At 45.1% G+C, this 17,163-nt stretch overlaps 1 protein-coding gene and 1 long non-coding RNA gene across 3 annotated transcripts in view; one reads left to right on the top strand and one right to left on the bottom strand.

Annotated features, from left to right (window-relative positions):
- LOC146798962 (uncharacterized) overlaps positions 1-17,163 on the bottom strand; it is a 317,402-nt gene that overhangs the window by 42,957 nt on the left and 257,282 nt on the right. The window lies entirely within an intron of this gene.
- Positions 1-17,163, top strand: part of TECPR2 (tectonin beta-propeller repeat containing 2) — a 616,143-nt gene that overhangs the window by 506,959 nt on the left and 92,021 nt on the right. For both annotated transcript variants that reach the window (XM_085626337.1, XM_085626336.1), the window contains exon 18: positions 435-583. In XM_085626337.1, coding sequence (XP_085482463.1) covers positions 435-583 — 149 coding nt within the window. The remainder of the gene's footprint in view (positions 1-434; positions 584-17,163) is intronic.

Here is a 17,163-nt window from a genome sequence, read left to right as displayed (position 1 = left end):
TTATTAATCATAGTTTGCAACATATAGGGACCTGTAGCTAAATAGTCAAACAGAATGAGCCCCTTCAATCATTACCAGCAAGATAGCACTTCACTTAGAGGCAACTATGGTCATATAGGAATTATGTCATGAGGAGATCTGCCTACTGTAGCTTATATCTGTCGCAAACCATGGACTTCTCTCACTCCATGCTCAGTGGGTGGTAAGAGTCCATTGGGGTACTTCTGCCAACTTATGAAGTGGAAATGAATCTAGTAGAGCAGAAGAACAAAATAGACATCTGTTTTCACCTTTGTGTTTAATGTTTTTCTTGTTCTGCTTGAATCATCGTTGCGAGCAACTGCTTTCTCATAGATGAAATAAGTTTGCGTGGCCTTGTTTGCTATGATCGCCTCATATTGCAGCCAACACTACCTGTATATGTTTGTCTCTAGGTGGTGTTAAGCTGATCAGTCTGACATGTGGAAACCAGCACATCTGGGCCTGTGATTCAAGTGGCCTGATATACTTCAGAGTTGGAACTCAGCCTCTTAATCCAAGTATGATGCTCCCTGCATGGATAATTATTGACCCCCCTTTACAGGTAACTATAGCCAAGTTGGTTTCTCTTTATTACATGTGATAGTGTTGATATACTTCATCATACCCATTTGAAGGAAAGATCATATATGGAATCGGCATTTATTTTTCAATGATAGACGACGATGTAAGCTTTTTTAATGAAATCTGTAGAATGTTGTACCACCATGTTAGTGGGCAATAATAAAGCCTATGTCTGACAGCAGAACATCTCTGAATTGCTCCAGGTAAGAGTGGATGCTGACTGAACCTTGTCAGTGCAGTCAGATGAATGGAGACAAGAAGACAACTCATCCTATCTAAATGAAATATTGGGAGCTTTAAATACTCTGCCTTCTATTTTGGCGGACCATATTTAGGTGGTATAGACTAACATTTCTCTTTATTTAGCTTAGTAAAAGAAATATTTTTTGTAAAAAAACAGTTTATTCTTTCTAGGCTCTCACTTGTATATGGCCAGGGTCCAATCTCACAATACATCCTTAACTGCTAATGTGCCCCTGCTCAAGACTTTTTTTTGGGGGGGGGGGGTGACTTCTAAGGGTGGAAGTAGAGGATGCTGGTTTTTACCGCAAATTGCCCTTTCCTGGTATGCATTTTAAACCCAACCTCCCCCCTACCCCACCCAACGTTCTCAAACTCAAGTCCTTCATCTCCAGGGTTAGTGAATGGACGTTTCAAGTCCACATACGGGATCCCTTCTCATTGTTCTAGTTTCTCGGTACTGTTTATCTCCCTTCCACCTGCTTTATCTACCTCTTATGTTCCAGTTCAATTCCTTTAAGTTATGTGGATATGGTTGATCCTATTTCGAAGAAGGTTAACATATGGTTTGCAGTGTCGGTATTTCCTTTTCAGCTGGAAGACTCAAAAGCCACCTACATTGGTTGATGGACATCTTTGGTATATGTCAGTTCAGTGTTTTGGGGAATTTATCACACAGAAATATATGATGCTTAAAACTCTATACCTAGTCCCTGCTAATGTTTCAGGCCATAAACTCCAGTCTGTGAAGGGCTTATTCCAGTGAATGCTCTACCAGTGGGAACTTCAGGTGACTTTGTGAGCCACTATCAAGCTTGGTCCCGAGGTGACAAAATGGCCTAACGCTGCACACACTTACAACCCCTGATCCCTATTTCACCTTTGTGTTTGACTTGTGTCCCTCTGATCCCCTAAACTTCTTGTCAGGTAGTGTGTAGCCATGGCTCAACTCTGTTGCAAATCTCCTCTCATGCCTGTCTCTGTTCTCCATGATTTCTCTGGAGGTCAGGCTGACTGACTCCACATGCCTGGATCTTCATTGGTATTCCAGCTGTCGCCTGCCACATTTTGGACCTTTGTGTGGCAGTCTGTTAGAAGGAGGCTGTGTGAAACAGACCTTAGACAGAGGCATTCGGTGGTCCAGTGGTGCACCACCCATTTCACTTTTGTTCACCTATCCTTCTGGTGTTTCTCTGATTGCTTGGACCTTCTTTTCAACACACATGTGGTATCTGTACCAGATTTCCTTAAAAATGGTTCTATTGTAATCTGCTTCTACTGGGTTCCTCTTCTACTCCCCCCCATACCCACCTTTAAATAAATAAAACTGTAGAAACTGTTTCATCCACTCCACACACCGGTTCACAATTCCCACCGTGGTTAGTAATGACTGTTTTCTTTAGTTCATTTCTAAGACCGAGTGGAACTTCTGTAACTCACTGGGATAGTGTGGTACAATTGGCTTAAGATTTAATTTTGTTTAGATTTTTGTTTTGATCAGTGTTGGACCTTTGACCCTCTGTTAGCTTTTGTGTGTTTTACCTGATTACTGGCAACAGTTTTTTTCTTGTCCTGTGAGTGTATTTGTCGATTCGAGATTTATACCTAAACAGACTCGAGGGCAGTGATCCCAAGTCCCTTCACACAGAGGAGTGTCCATCTCTCACCCCACCAAAATCCTTCAGTACTGGGACAAGGACTTCTTACTATACAGCAATGGTTTAAAAACCTGCTTGCTCTGCTGGGTTTAGGGGTTGTAATTGCTCTGCTTTTGCTTTCAAAGCCCCTTATACCCCGCTTCTTCTTTTTTGTCATTCATAAAACCATAAAGAATAAAATATCTCTGCATGAGCGGGTTTCCAACACACATTTATTTTATATAAATAACATGTTTTTTAATATGAAAACAAACTAGAAAATGCTCGTTTAATCAACACTTTCTGATTCTTTTTAATCCAGTTAGCCAAATTAAATCTCTACTAAAGTAGATTTGACTGAAAACAGCGTTGCCTTTATCCTCGAACAACTGAAGAACAAGGCAGTGGGCTAAACTGTATACTACTGAAAAGTTCCCATGCCCCTTTAAGAATCACTGTGCCAGCACACCTTGCCCAGCAGAGAGTCTGCCAGCAATCTGTTTTACAGAGGCCAGGTAGGCAAGTCTAACCTTGTCTGGGTAAACGTTCATTAGATTCAAGGATTACGTTTACAAGACTGTGCATTGCACGCAACGTCTACTGGAATAAAAACCACGGGGGCTTCTAAAGGCTGGCGCCCCACTACATAACTGCCAAGGATTTCAGGTCGGCCCCTTCACTCAGGGTCCGGAAGCCATCCTTTAATTGGTTAACACAAGGAGAATGCAGCGTGAACCAAAATAATGCCCCCCCCCCTTGAATGTGTGAACATTCTGGAAAAAGAGGTACAGAAACAATTATCAGCCTTCCTGGAGTCAAATAATCTTTTGCATGACTCCCAGTCAGGCTTCAGGGCAGGCTACAGTACGGAGACTGCTCTGCTCGAGGTAGCAGAGACCGTGCATGCTACAGTTGACCAAGGAAACTGTGCAATGCTTGTGCTGCTGGATCTCTCCGCGGCCTTTGATATAGTATCCCACTGGATCCTGTTAAAAAGGCTTGAGTTGATGGGAGTGACTGGAACCGTACTTGCCTGGTTTAAATCATTTCTTGAGGACCGATCACAACAAGTGTCCCTCCATCCTCATATTTCATCTCCCAGACCGCTGACATGTGGTGTCCCCCAGGGATCGGCCTTGAGCCCTACCCTTTTTAATGTTTACTTTGCCCCTCTGGCCCCGCTAGCTGAACAGTGGGGGTGTGAAGGTTGTCTCCTATGCTGACGACACCCAGCTGGTGTTCTCCTTTACGGAACAAACAAAGGCAGCCTTCACCAACTTCAAGCAGTGTCTACTTGACATCTCATCTTGGATGACAGACAGCTGTTTAAAATTGAACACCGATAAAACTGAGGTGCTGCTTTTTAACCAGGCGTATCCCCCAAAGGCACAACTCTGGTGGCCTGTAGAGCTTAATCCCCCTCCTTCACCTGTGAAGTCCGCAAGAAACCTGGATGTGAAATTTGACTCCACACTTACAGGTAAAGCTCAGATCAGCCATTTCTCCTCCCAGTGCTTCTGGAAACTAAAAGCTCTGCGAAGATTCCTCCACTTTCTCTCAATCTATTGTAGGAAAACGGTGGTACATGCACTGGTCACATCACAATTCGATTATGCTAACAGTCTGTACTTAGGCCTCCCTGCATACCTGATCAGGAAACTGCAGATTATCCAAAATGTGGCTGCGAGGCTGATTAGAAATGTGCCACTTCGTCATCACATCTCCCCCCATCTACGAAACCTGCATTGGCTACCAGTAAGGAAAAGAATAGAATTTAAGGCTCTGACCTTAGCCTACAGAGCATTGGGGGAAAATGGTCCAAAGTACCTGAAAAAGAGAATACAGAAATATTCCTAGACCATGGTCCTAAGATCCAACCATCAGGAACTGCTGGTAACCCCACGATTCAAAAAATCCAGTATTGGCGGGCGCTCGTTTTCAGTAAAAACGGCTGCCTTATGGAACGTTATGCCTGTACCCATCAGGAAGGCCAAGACAGAAAGACTATTTAGGAAAACACTGAAAAAGAGGATGTTTAGCCTACCCTGAATCTCTTCATCTGGCCTAAATCCTCGCTACTGTTGCCGTTGCTAGCGTCGGGACACCCCAGTCGGAGGTAGCCGCGCGCTCTATAAATGATAATAATAATAATGTGAGGAGGGCCCCCTGAGACTCGCATTTCTCTCAGATATTAATTGGGCGTGGGCAGAATGGGGCCCCCTTGAAGTGTTGGGGAGCCTGTGTTATAAGCCCCTGAGTGTATTTTGACTGGGAGACTAAGCCCTGTTACATTCGACCTTCACCTGAAGGTGCTTCAAAACAGACTTCTGCTTAGGGCTGGAGACCAACACAGGAAAACGGCTGAAGAATGCCGGATGTGAGGCCCTCCTCGCATTTCAGCGGACTGTCTGCCACTACTGCGGGAGGCGGATCCATATATACACCAAACAAGACAAACTTCATCTAGAGAAAATTAACAGATTATACAAGTCAGCTATCAAAAAAGCTAACAAAAGGTACTATTCAGACAGAATTCAAAATGCTAAATGTGCAAATAAAGAATTCTATAAAATACTCAATGAATTTCGCAAATCAAATTGCCTAGAAGGAACTCATCCTGTTACTCAAGATTTCACAGACAAACTGGCAAATTATTACACGGACAAAGCAGACACATTGGACTCGTACTTAAAACAGAAACAAAGCACCAGCACTAACCCTTGAACAACACATCTTCCAACACATCTCACACGATGAATTTATGGACCTGGTCAAAGCAAGCAGGCCTGCCGGCAGCCCTTCGGACCCCTGTCCCCCACAAACTTTCAAGACAATTCTTTTAACAACCTCTGCTGCCACTCCAGAAAGAAGAATCATCAACGATTCCTTAACTACCGGAATAATTCCAGAAGAACTCAGTCACACATACGCCCTTTACTGAAGAAAACAAACTTTGACCCGCTGAACCCTGGTAACGACAGACCCATTACAAAAGGACCTTTTCTGGGCAAACTGATGGAAAGAGCAGCGTTCGCCCAGATGTCACAATTTATTGAAGAGAATGACATACTTTCAGACTTCCAAACAGGATTCCGTCCAGGAAAAGGCACTGAATCTGCTCTCCTTGCCATCTGGGATGACCTATAGAATACAGTAGACTGCAACGGGGTTGCTGCGCTACTCCTCTTGGACCTCTCAGCTGCCTTTGACACGGTTGACCATGACACTCTGAAACGAAGACTCTATGAAGCCGACATAGAGGGAACTGCTCTAGACTGGATTGCCTCCTAGCTTCAAAACAGAACTAATGTCATCCATACCCCACCTTTCTCGTCCAAACCATACTCCACAAAAGCAGGGGTCCCTCGAGGCTCTATCATCTCACCCATGCTTTTCAACATCTACATGAAGTCATTACCAGAACTGATCAATCAATTTCACCTCAAGTGCTGTAATAATGCAGATGACACGCAAATATTCCATCAACTGGAATGCCCCAGAGACATTGGAAAATCTCCAATTTTCAGTCGCCTCAGAGCAGTGGATTAGTGGATGACTTGGAGCCATCTCAAATTGAATGCTTCCAAAATGGAAATACGCACGTGTGGCGATTGGAAACATTATGACTCGCTTGCCGCCTGGCCTGAGGAACTGGGATCACCGCCTAAAGTATCGAAGGAGGTAAGAAACCTCGGAATGACCACGGACATTAAGCTGCCAATGAATGCCCAAGTGGACAAACTAGTAAGATCAAGCTTTGTCACAATAAAAACGCTGCAGCAAATTTTCCCTCATTTGGGATTTCCACACCAAGGCCAAGCTACCATCTCCCTTGTTCTGTCCAGACTCGATTACTCCAATAGCCTCTACCACGGATCACCTTTAACGACCCTGAAAAGACTACAACTGATGCAGAACTCGGCTGCCAGACTACTCTTGCATATCAAACCGCGAGACCACATCTCACCTGCCTTGAAAGCCCTGCATTGGTTACCGGTTGCCAGAAGATCCTTGTTCAAGCTACTTTGTATCATCTACAAAGCAACACATGGAATGGGACCACTCTTCATCAGGAATAAAATCACCAAACACATTCAACAAAGGAACCTCCGCTCTAAAGGGGCATCTCGCCTCAAAATCCCAAGATACAAGAAAAAAACCATGGGTGGCACATCCTTCTCTGTTCAAGCACCCAAACTATGGAACTCTTTACCCCCCAACATAAGATCCACCGACAACCACCTTATTTTCAGAAAACTACTCCAGAATTGGCTCTTCCCCACATAAGCACCATACGCAAATGGAAATTTACAGCATATCCCTCTGTATATAAGCATTTATTTTCACTAAAGATATGTACCTATCTTTGTGTATTGCTTTGTATAAACATGTAGAATAATTATGTTAAAAAACAATTATCATCGTTGGTCTACATGTACTTGCTTCCATTGTGCATCTATGAACCTTCATGTACTTGGATCTGTGTGTCTGTTACTTTTCTCCTGAAAAAGCTTATCCAATGCACTTCCCTATTTCTGATACTGTACCTCTATCTATATTTAATCTACATGTTCTTACCTCCTTTATGCATCTATATACTTTCAATGTACTTATGGATCTATATATTTATCACGTTCTTCTAATTTGGCATTTCCAATGCACTACCCTATTCTCAGCCTATACTTCTCTCAATATATCTTCTAGCCCAACTTTCTGACTCATCTCAAACTACTTTCTACTATTCTTTCCAATGCACTACCCTATCTCTCACCCTCTACATCTATCAATATATCCTCTACATCCACTCTCCCATTTATCCCAAACCCCATACTACTACTATGATCCCCAAAATAACCCTTTCTAGACCCTCTCCTACTCTACCCCTCCTTGCATCATCTGACACCTCTTTTACTAAACCGATCCCCCAAAACAAACCTCTCTAAATTCGTCACTCTGACTCTTCCCCTCCAAAAACTCATTTTACTTATCCAAAAGCCTCCTCCTACTGCTATGACCTAAAAAAAGAAATTAAAAAAAGAAACCCTTCACTCTTCTATCCCTCCACTATCTTTTTCAATCAAAATAACAGACTAACATGTTCACTTCTCAAATTCCATATTCCACTATACTAACTCGCCACTAATCCTTTATGGGTTCCAGAGTAGTGTGCTACTCGCCAATAAAGCGTTTCTACACCCATCAGGGTTACAAGCGCTATATAAATGCAAACCTTTTTTTCCCTTTTCTACCCCTCCCCAACCCTTCTCAATCCAAATAACTGAACAACATATCCACCACTCAAATTAATTTCATGTTTCACCATACTAATTCAACACTAATCCTTATGGGTTTCAGAGTAGCGTGCAACTTGCCAAAAAAGCGCTTCAAAACCCCATCAGGGGTAGCAAGCGCTATATAAATACAAACCTCTTTCCCTCTTCTATCCCGCCACCTACCCTTCTCTATCCAAACAACTGAATAACATATCCACCACTCAAATTACTTCATATTTCACTATACTAATTTTCAACACTAATCCTTTATGGGTTCCAGAGTAGCGTGCTACTCGCCAGAAAAGCGCTTCAACACCCATCAGGGGTAATAGGTGCTATATGAATGCAAACCTTTCTTCCGCTTCTATCCCTCTGCTATCCTTCTCACTCCAAATAACTGACTAATATCCATCACTCAAATTTGCTTTCATATTTCACCATACTAATTCACCACTAATCCTTTATTTGTTTCCGGAGTAGCGAGCTTCAACACCCCATCAGGGGTAACAAGCGCTATATAAATACAAACCTTTTTTCCTTTTCTATCCTTCTGCTACCCTTCTGAATCCAAATAACTGACTAACCTATCCACCACTTAAAATTGACTTGCATGTTTCACTATACTAATTCAACATTAATCCTCTATGGGTCCCGGAGTAGTGTGCTCCTCGCCGAAAAAAGCGCTTTGACGCCTCGTCAGGGGTAGTAAGCGCTATACAACTGCAATTACAATACAATGTTTGCTTTTGTGTAACTACGCGCTTTGGAGTGATTGTGTAGCAAGCAAGCGACATCGCTCTATAAAATTCCTAAGTAAATAACCAAATTAGTATCATTAGGGCAGTCCCATAGTTGCACGGATAGGGGCTAGATGCTCTTTTGGTGTAAGGAGGATTAAGAGATTTACGTCACGAGTCTATTTTTAGTTTCTCCTTCTCTCCCCTTTCAACCATGTCCAGGCACGTTCAGACACGGCAGGGCGCGCGCTCTGGAACGATCGTTTTTGGAAGCTACGATGTTGTTTGCTCATCTCCATAGCAAAAGCCTACATTCTCGTCGAAGTCACTTGTGAGGTGCTCGAATGGCCTCGGACACTTTGCTTCCTAAATGGTTAAACTATGTACTCTGTAATTCGAAAAATACACACCTGGAACAATTGCATAATTTGACACAATCTTCTGGTTTAACCTTGATTAATTTCAATCACAAGTGAGTCAAATGTCGAAAAGGGTTCCGTGAAGAACGGCGCCCTGTAATAACAAGGTAGCACTTTGATGGTTCCGCCTCCGACTTGCACTTTTAATTCCCGTACAACGATGTTGTTTAACACTCCCATCATTGTCAAGCTTGCCGCGGGAAATGCTAATTAACACCCACTGCCTGGCAACATTTATAGAGTTGGCACAGATTGTTTACACAAAATCAGGCCCCTGGAAACGAATTTTGTAATAGTAGTTTAGGTATTCTGTACCCGTATCAGAAAAATTTCAGTATACCCAAATTAACTGAACGAGTAGGCCTCATAAATGAAAATTCAGACGAAAATAGCTGATTCACTACCTAATAAAAGTAAATGAAAGCTTGAGCAAGGCTGGAAAATGTTTACACGGCTCCAGAGGGCGTCGAAGCAAAATACATTTAAGAGATCTCACTGATACCTGTAGGGGTCCCTTTTACCTGACGAGTTGAAGAGGTGCTGTAAGAACCTGACCCCAAACTTAATTTGTCCTTAAGCCCCCCCCCCCCCCTAAGCTGGGTGAGCATCTAACGGACCCTTCCGCCGTTCCTTCTTTCCCCTCTATTTTCTACACCAAGACCTTTCGTGGTGTTAGAACAGCCGCAGTTTAATCACATCTTAAATTGGTACACGCTTGTCATGATGAGATTGGTCATTAACATGTTAATTTCTAGCTTATTTTGGACTAGAACGTAAGGCCTTTTCATAACAGGTGATACAGAGTACATGTTATACTTTATTGCATATTAATAACAGTCAGGAACTTGCCTAATCCTGCACTGCATCGTTCTTACAGTCATAATGTCTCTTCAGTCACTCCACTAGTCAGATGAACCTTGTCATCTGAGTCATCCCTGTGTGTGGACACAACCGGGGGGGGGTCCCTAACTTCTGCAGTCTCCCACGTCGCCGCGTCTGTCCACGATAGTGAGTTTAGTGCTTCACCCTAATGTAACGACCCAATTGGAAGTCCTGATTTTCCTAAGGATTGTCTCGCGGCCAAGGTTAATTTATGCTATGGCTTGTACCCTGATGTACTCCATTGGGATTCCTGCGCTCCTAACGTCATATGTCGTGTGATCCGGACCAGAGAGAACTGTCTGATGATGCCCAGATTTGTCTCTATTCTACGGGTATTGTGAGTAACCTACTCACAATTCACATCTGTTCAGTCTATCCCTTCCTCAAGTAAACAGCTCCTCCAAACACATTTCAGTGGCTTCTGATTTATATGGCTCCGATTGTGTACAGACACGAGGGGACCTCATCTGATCCCCAAACAAGCTGCACAGCCAAATCCATTCCTGCATGAATCCAATCAATCGAATTATATTAATCTTCCACTTTTTCCACGTTTTACTCCATTTCTTTTCACCTTTAATCTTCTTAATAACATCAATTCATTTTACTCATTCCTTAATTTATGTGATGTTTATCATAAAGACGCAGGAGAATTACATGATTCCACATGTCACAACTTTATTAAAAAAATCACCCAATGCATTTCGGGATATTTCCCTTCTTCAGGGGTATCTAAAATACAAAAGAATCAATGAACAACCATCAGCGTGATTATTACACTCTAGATTTACTGAACAAACTTAAATGCGTCCATTTCATTTGACGATTAAGACTCTGCCTCCATAGCAGCCTAAATTAATGTTTCAATAATCATTCTCTATTACACATGCATCAACAAACCGCCTTGGTGACTACGTATGTCCTGTTACTTCACCGCTGACTCTACTCGTCCTCGCCTGTTGAGGTTCAAACTTGTGACCCTGTCCTTGGATGACTCATTCCCTGACCTCATGCTGTGTCAAAGCGAAGTCTGTCAGCTGGGATGCGGCCTCTAGGCTACACCTTGCTGCCAAGGGTTCTGGGCAGCCCTCGTGCCTGACCCAGGCTTCAAGTGCTGTGTGCGCCATCTGCTGACTCCATGCTGACCTATAGCCTGCTCCCCATGCCCCTGCCGTAAGGCATCCCAAGGGCACGCACTTGAACGGATACACCTTTGGCTATTGCGCTTCTTCTGCTGACCCTCGGTGCTGTCCCCGCCTTGCCTGAGCCCATCTGCTATCTGCAGTTGCGACGCACCAGCCAACCTAAACTCTCTTCAACCAGAAAAAAACCTTGCAGCAGATTTTGAGCAAGTCGGGGATTCCACCGACCACGTTGCCCATGTACCTTCTTTGACTGTCCTGCTGTCAGTAATATCAAGCAATATTTTAATATCCTGTATCATGGAAACATCAGCAGAGGGGCTGAATGTCCCCCAACCAGAGCACTCCAGTCTGAATAAAGTTGAAGCATGTGAATTTCAACTCTCACGTGAAGTAACGCGACTCCTTAGGGAATTGTAAACTTGCCTCTAATTTCCACCAGTATGCACACTTTCTATCGAAAGGCGCTCTAATGATTCATTAAGAATGCCCTATAACCTGTCACGGAGTGTACTCTGAGACCCCTGTGGTTAAGTGAAAACATTTCTTCACAGTGGTAGCACGAATAATAATGAATAGATTAACACTAGTGTGGTTGGAACCGGAGACATGCTGCACTTCTACCCACTGATTCAGCCCCTGTGCTATTTGGCGTTTATTGAAATGCCCTGTCTGAGCAGTAAGTGTGTAACTATAAGCTGTGACAACCGCAGAAGCCATGAAGCCCCATGGCTTCTCATACCAGCTTAAACTAGCCCAGGATTGAACCAGTGCGTTTCCCGCCTAAAGCATGTTCAGGGATGTAAATTACAGAATCCATATATTACTTAATAATGGCAGGTTCAGGCATCACATAATGCAATGCTGACAGTTGCAGGAGATTACCAAGTTTGCTCCCAGTAGCCTAAAGCGGTGGGATTTGAACCTGCAAATGCTAAACTACAGACTCAAGCATTAATCCCTGCACCAAGTGGGGTGCCATTATGCAATATTCTTCTGTAGCTTCACAACGGACAGCATAGGTTCCTAAGTTTTACCCTCTAAATAAGTGAATTAGACTGAATTTTCCCTTCCTAATTTCTTCGCAACTTGCAGCTTCCCTGCCTTTGAATCTCATAGCAGGATATGAGTTAGTCGTTTTTTTACCTCGCTTTTTTTCTTCCTTCGTAGGAGTCTAAACTTGAGGCACCTCGACCAGCAACTCAGACTCCACAACCAATGAGCTCGGATGCCTGGCAGAGTATGTTTGCCGTGAGATCAGTGATGGCAGGTTGTGCAAGAAAATTGATTTGTGCGGGTTGCCAAATAGCGCTTCTCGCTATGATTCCATTTAAGAATCCTCAACTTTATGGGCACTGGAACCTGATTTGTCATGCCTTAAAGTCATGTTTGTTTAATTCATTAAGCTATGCATCAATCAGTTTGTTAGACAGTTTCACAGATGGGAGAAAGGTAACCGAGCCCATGTAACTACATATCAAGTTATTACCTGTTGCCAAAGCCATTCTAATAGCTTTGAGGGTGTTGAACAATCTAAACTGTCACACTTGTAACAGTGTGAGGGTTAGTAGCTGTGTGGGGAGCATAATTAACCGTGCTGGCAGTGGCAATTGGTGGTGCAAACTGCGTTGGCCACCTGACGAGGGCCATGGCACTTTTTTCCTTCATTCCAGTTTAGGGTGTCAGAGCACTTTACACCATTCCCAAACATTACTCCGAGTCAATCGAACATATGCTTTTAAATCAGTGTATAGGTAATGTTACATTAGACGACTACAAGGTGTGGTAGTCACAAGCCAACCATACTGATAGGCAGTATACTTTCGGAATGCTTGGTCTGGAGAAGCACTAACTCAGAATCTAAACATAATCCCATGGTTTGGATTCTCTTTATCACAAGAATTGATTTCTACCCAAATAAACCCTTTTTGCAACATTAGGACAACGAAGGACTGAAAAAATCATAACGCTTTAAACATACTCTGCTATTGCATGCAGCTCTCTGCTGACAGGTATTAGCTCGCTGTTCTAACTAAGAATTAACTATAACCTGCAAGTAACACAAGAATCTTTTTGACAAAATCAGTTTCCTACTGACTTATTTATCTTAATACACTTTGTGATCTGCTTGGTACACAGTCTTAGTGACCGGCATAATATCCTTCTGCACTACCTCTCGATGAGTCAAAACATTCACAAGACAAAAACTCCGACCCCTCTCCAGGAAGAATATTATTCACTGGAGTTATCTTGACTTTTTTTATTGTTGCCCGAAATTGCGGAGGCAGAGAGCACGGCACAAGTGGAACCGGACGGCAATTTGTAATTTTCTTATAGAACCGCAACAAGAAGGCGTGTTATGACTGCTGTAATATCATTGTGAGGCCTGCATTCCTTACTGTGCTCCGGCTAATGCAATTTGTTATCCCACTTGCCATTGGAGAAGTCTGTGACCCCAACAACTGCCAAGACGGATTGCTAAGCAATATCTGCTAGGATTATCACGGGTCGTATCATCTGTCTGCATGTGTTAATGACGACCTGTTAACTCGTGGCCATCTAGCAGAGATTTTCCCCCAACTTTACTTCTTTGATGTAAACATACTCGTGAATCAAGCACTCGCTCATTCGGTGGGCCCTTGTGAGGAGAGATGCAAAGAAAGTACCATTGCATATATTTTTTAACTGAGTGCACAGACCCATTAAAGCACCAGGAATTGAACACTTAGCCTTCAGAGTAAGAGTCTAAGACCTTAACCATTGGGCAACAGTGACTCTAAAGCCTCTCGCTGTCATTAATTGCTGATTTGTGCTGCTTCCTCGAACCAGAAGTTCTCAGACTTCAATCTTGTGCACAGCTGCTGTACATTGATTAATGCTACCAAGGGCTCAAGAGGGGACGGCGGTAGCTCCACAGCTGACAGAAAAGGTATTTTTGGATAGCATTTTACTTTTGAGATTCGAAGCGTAACATTTTCAGGGTTGGGAACAGAAACACAACTAAAACACTGGCGCTAATCATGCCAAAAAGATACATTTAGACGACCTGTAGAGGACTCCTGTGATGCAACCAGATCACCATAATTCTTTGCCCTTAAGCGAAGACACTTCCGATTGTCCAACCAGTTGCCATGCACCATTGGCGCATTGCTAACTATGACTGGCCCAAATTGTTGTTTAGCACAAAAGAGCGGTTCCTAGTATGATGACCTCGGTGCTACAGTGTAATAGTGTTAATTTGTGAGTGCAGGCATCTCACAAAAAGTGAAAGACTGGTCTCACACACCACCTGGTGTCATGCTTCATCATTGACCAGTCCTCGCCCTCTAAAAACTTGGTTTGATAGAGGGCGGGCATACACACAGGGATGCACTTCTAAAGCTAAGTGGGTGCCCTTACAAAAATGTGAAGTTAAAATGCCATTACAGATGTCATACTTATTTTAATGTAACTGACATCTGTATGGTGTTTAAAATCAATGGTCGGTGTGATGGGGATTCTATTGTCCCCCCCACCGTACTACAAGTGATCAACATGTTTCTGCCTGCAGGCCCCAAGGGGTCCGTGGCATTCATCAGGACCTATACTGCGTAAACGGGCTCCGCCCTTACCGTGCTTTGTAGGTGAGTGTTCCACTTGGTGGGGTGAGCAATTTCACTCGCCACCGTATATGCGGCTAAATTTAACACCCTAACAAATGGGACCTATTAGCCCCATAGGAGAGTGAGGAGGGGAGACCCCTTAGGTCAAGCGTGTTAATGGGGAGAGCCCCCGCCTCTACACCTGCATCCGATCTCCTCGCTTCCTCGATGGCCCAAATTGTTACCAGCTGCTGTGGCACAGTTGTGCAGAGGGGCTGCAAGTTCATGGTTAGTTTTAGTGTGCCCCTTGGGCTATTCCATTACCTTCATGGTGTACCGTGATCCAATAACATTCTGTATCCTAGCGCTTCTACAAGATGGCCGCCCCATAGTTCCGCAAGACTGGATCTTGTAAATTCCATCAACTACATCACATCTGAAACTGTCTGGCACAGCCCTTCCTTTGGATGTAACCCTCTCCTAGTCAGCGAATCTACTGGTAAGCGTGTTCCAAATAGGTATGCAAAGGAAGTACCTGGGGAGGTTGATGGGAGTGCAGTCTTGGCTGACCCAGGTAATCAGTAGCAGCAACCAGCACAAACAGGGATACACAACCGGCTGCCTGCATTGACATTCGTTTTGAGGCCTCCGTTTCCATTGCCTTCACCCACTTTGTGAGTGGCTGTGTCCAGCCGGGCTTGGAGACTGGGCCCTTCACCTTAGATGCTTGTGTACCCTTACTGGGCCTTATCAGCATTATCGTTCCTTGCGCGCACTTAGACCTTATGCGCTGTGAAGCCTAGAGCGTCCTGACACAACATGAGGGAAATGGCAGTAGCAGGGGAGAGATTTGCAGGACGCTGAGATTCTTCCCGCCGACTGGGATTCAGAATTCGAATGTTGTGGTTTTGAGGGTCTCTCCTACCGCCGCAGCACTGAGCCACCTTAACCAAGTGCCAGCCCCAACTGGAAAGTTTAGGTACGGGCACCATTCTTGATGCCCAGTGTGAAGATGCTGTGGTCAGTGCAGTTTTCCTTCCGAAAGGACTTTGGATTGGCAACTAGTGTCATCCAGTGATGTATAGTCTACCCCGGAGAAATTTCTTCCTGTTCCCTCATAGGAGTGGCTATTTTTATGTGTAAAAAGCCTCTGTGGGGAGGTGTGGCCAAGATGGCAGTGGGTTAGGACGTGCCTGAGTGGAGCTCCGTCCTCACCGCCAATATAGCATAGATCAGAGCCCTCACCCACCGTGTTCATAAGCCCCAATCAACGTCAGACGCCCGTGGCTGTCCGGGGTGCTGACGATGGAAGATTCGGTGCCCCGGTAGCTGAGATATTGGCGGTGTGGCTGCAATGCATGGAGGCCGCAGGACGCTGACAGGGGCCTGGACGTTCAGGCTATGCCCTTCCATCAGCCACGCGGTGCAGCTCTGCGAATTTCCCTGGGCATCCTCCTTTGCCCAAGGGGTGGGTCGATCAGCCCGGCATGGGCCTATTGCTCCTGTGCTCTCCTCCGCTAATGCCCGTGGGGCCTGCTGGGGTGAGCGGCATGGAGGATGCTCCTAGCCTGCATCTGGGCTGTTGCCCTGCCCCCCTGCCTTGAGGACACACAGCCACGAAGGCGGACGACCAGCAGGTGTGAGTGACCCCCCCCCCCCCCCCTCCTCATGGAAGTACCGGGCGGCTCCTTGGGATTGCTTGGGGCTTATCTCGCTGCCTGAAATAGCATCTCTGGAAGACTGCACTAAGGCCTCTGGTGACTCGGAAGTAAGAGATCTGGACCGTGGCGGTGCCCGATCTGAGGACATTATATTGATGCTGTAGGTCTAGAGGTGACTCTTGGGCTCCCCAGCCCAGCTCGTCCTTGCCTGATTGGGGGCAGATGGCCCTGAAACTACTCCTCTACCCACACATATGCTGAGGAATGCTCCTCCTCTATCCTGCGCTTTGTGCTCACTGAGGCCTCCGGGACAGTCTTGTGAGCTTGCTTGCTAGGCCGGTCTGGAGGCTGGCTCTTCCTGGGAATGGTGAGACCGGGCGAAGTGCGGATGCTTGGGACATCTACGCACCGCCCTCCTTGTTGGTGGGGTGGTCCCCCTCTCCTCTGCTTCCCTGAAAGGCCTGAGTGGGGCTAGAACAGGGCCTCAGAGACACTGTCTGCCCACTGGCAGTGAGGTGAGCGGTGCTGTTTGGGATGCCGACACCCAGCTGAAAGAGAGTTGACCGGGAATCGCAGCCTGTTGAGATTTTCCCCTGTCGCAGCTGCGATTCTTGGTCAAGTTCGTTGCCATGTCCACGGCTGAGGGTAAAAAGGACCGCTTCCTATGGGAAATGCTTACCAGACACCCAGGGGGAGCTACGGGCGACAAGACGACTGTGGCAAGCTTGGAGTCCCATACCGAAGCTGAAGACATAGAGAGCCCAGTCATCCACACGTTCATGGACTCCCTGTTTACCTTTTTACACAAAGACCTGCAGTTGGTCAAGCAAGACATCTCCACGGACCTACGTGGGGGAAAGAGTTACCGCATAGGAGAATGGGGTCACTAAGAGGAATGTAGAAATGAGGGCCTTCTGCAGGAGGTGCTTCGCCTCCAGGAACAACAAACTGACCTCCAGGCACACGTTGAAGATCTTGAAAACAGGTA

This window comes from Triturus cristatus, chromosome 9 (genome assembly GCF_964204655.1).
Source record: "Triturus cristatus chromosome 9, aTriCri1.1, whole genome shotgun sequence".
NCBI classification, from domain to species: Eukaryota; Metazoa; Chordata; class Amphibia; order Caudata; family Salamandridae; genus Triturus; species Triturus cristatus.
Note: the sequence above shows the minus strand (reverse complement) of the source record. Positions and strands in the feature narration are given on the sequence as shown.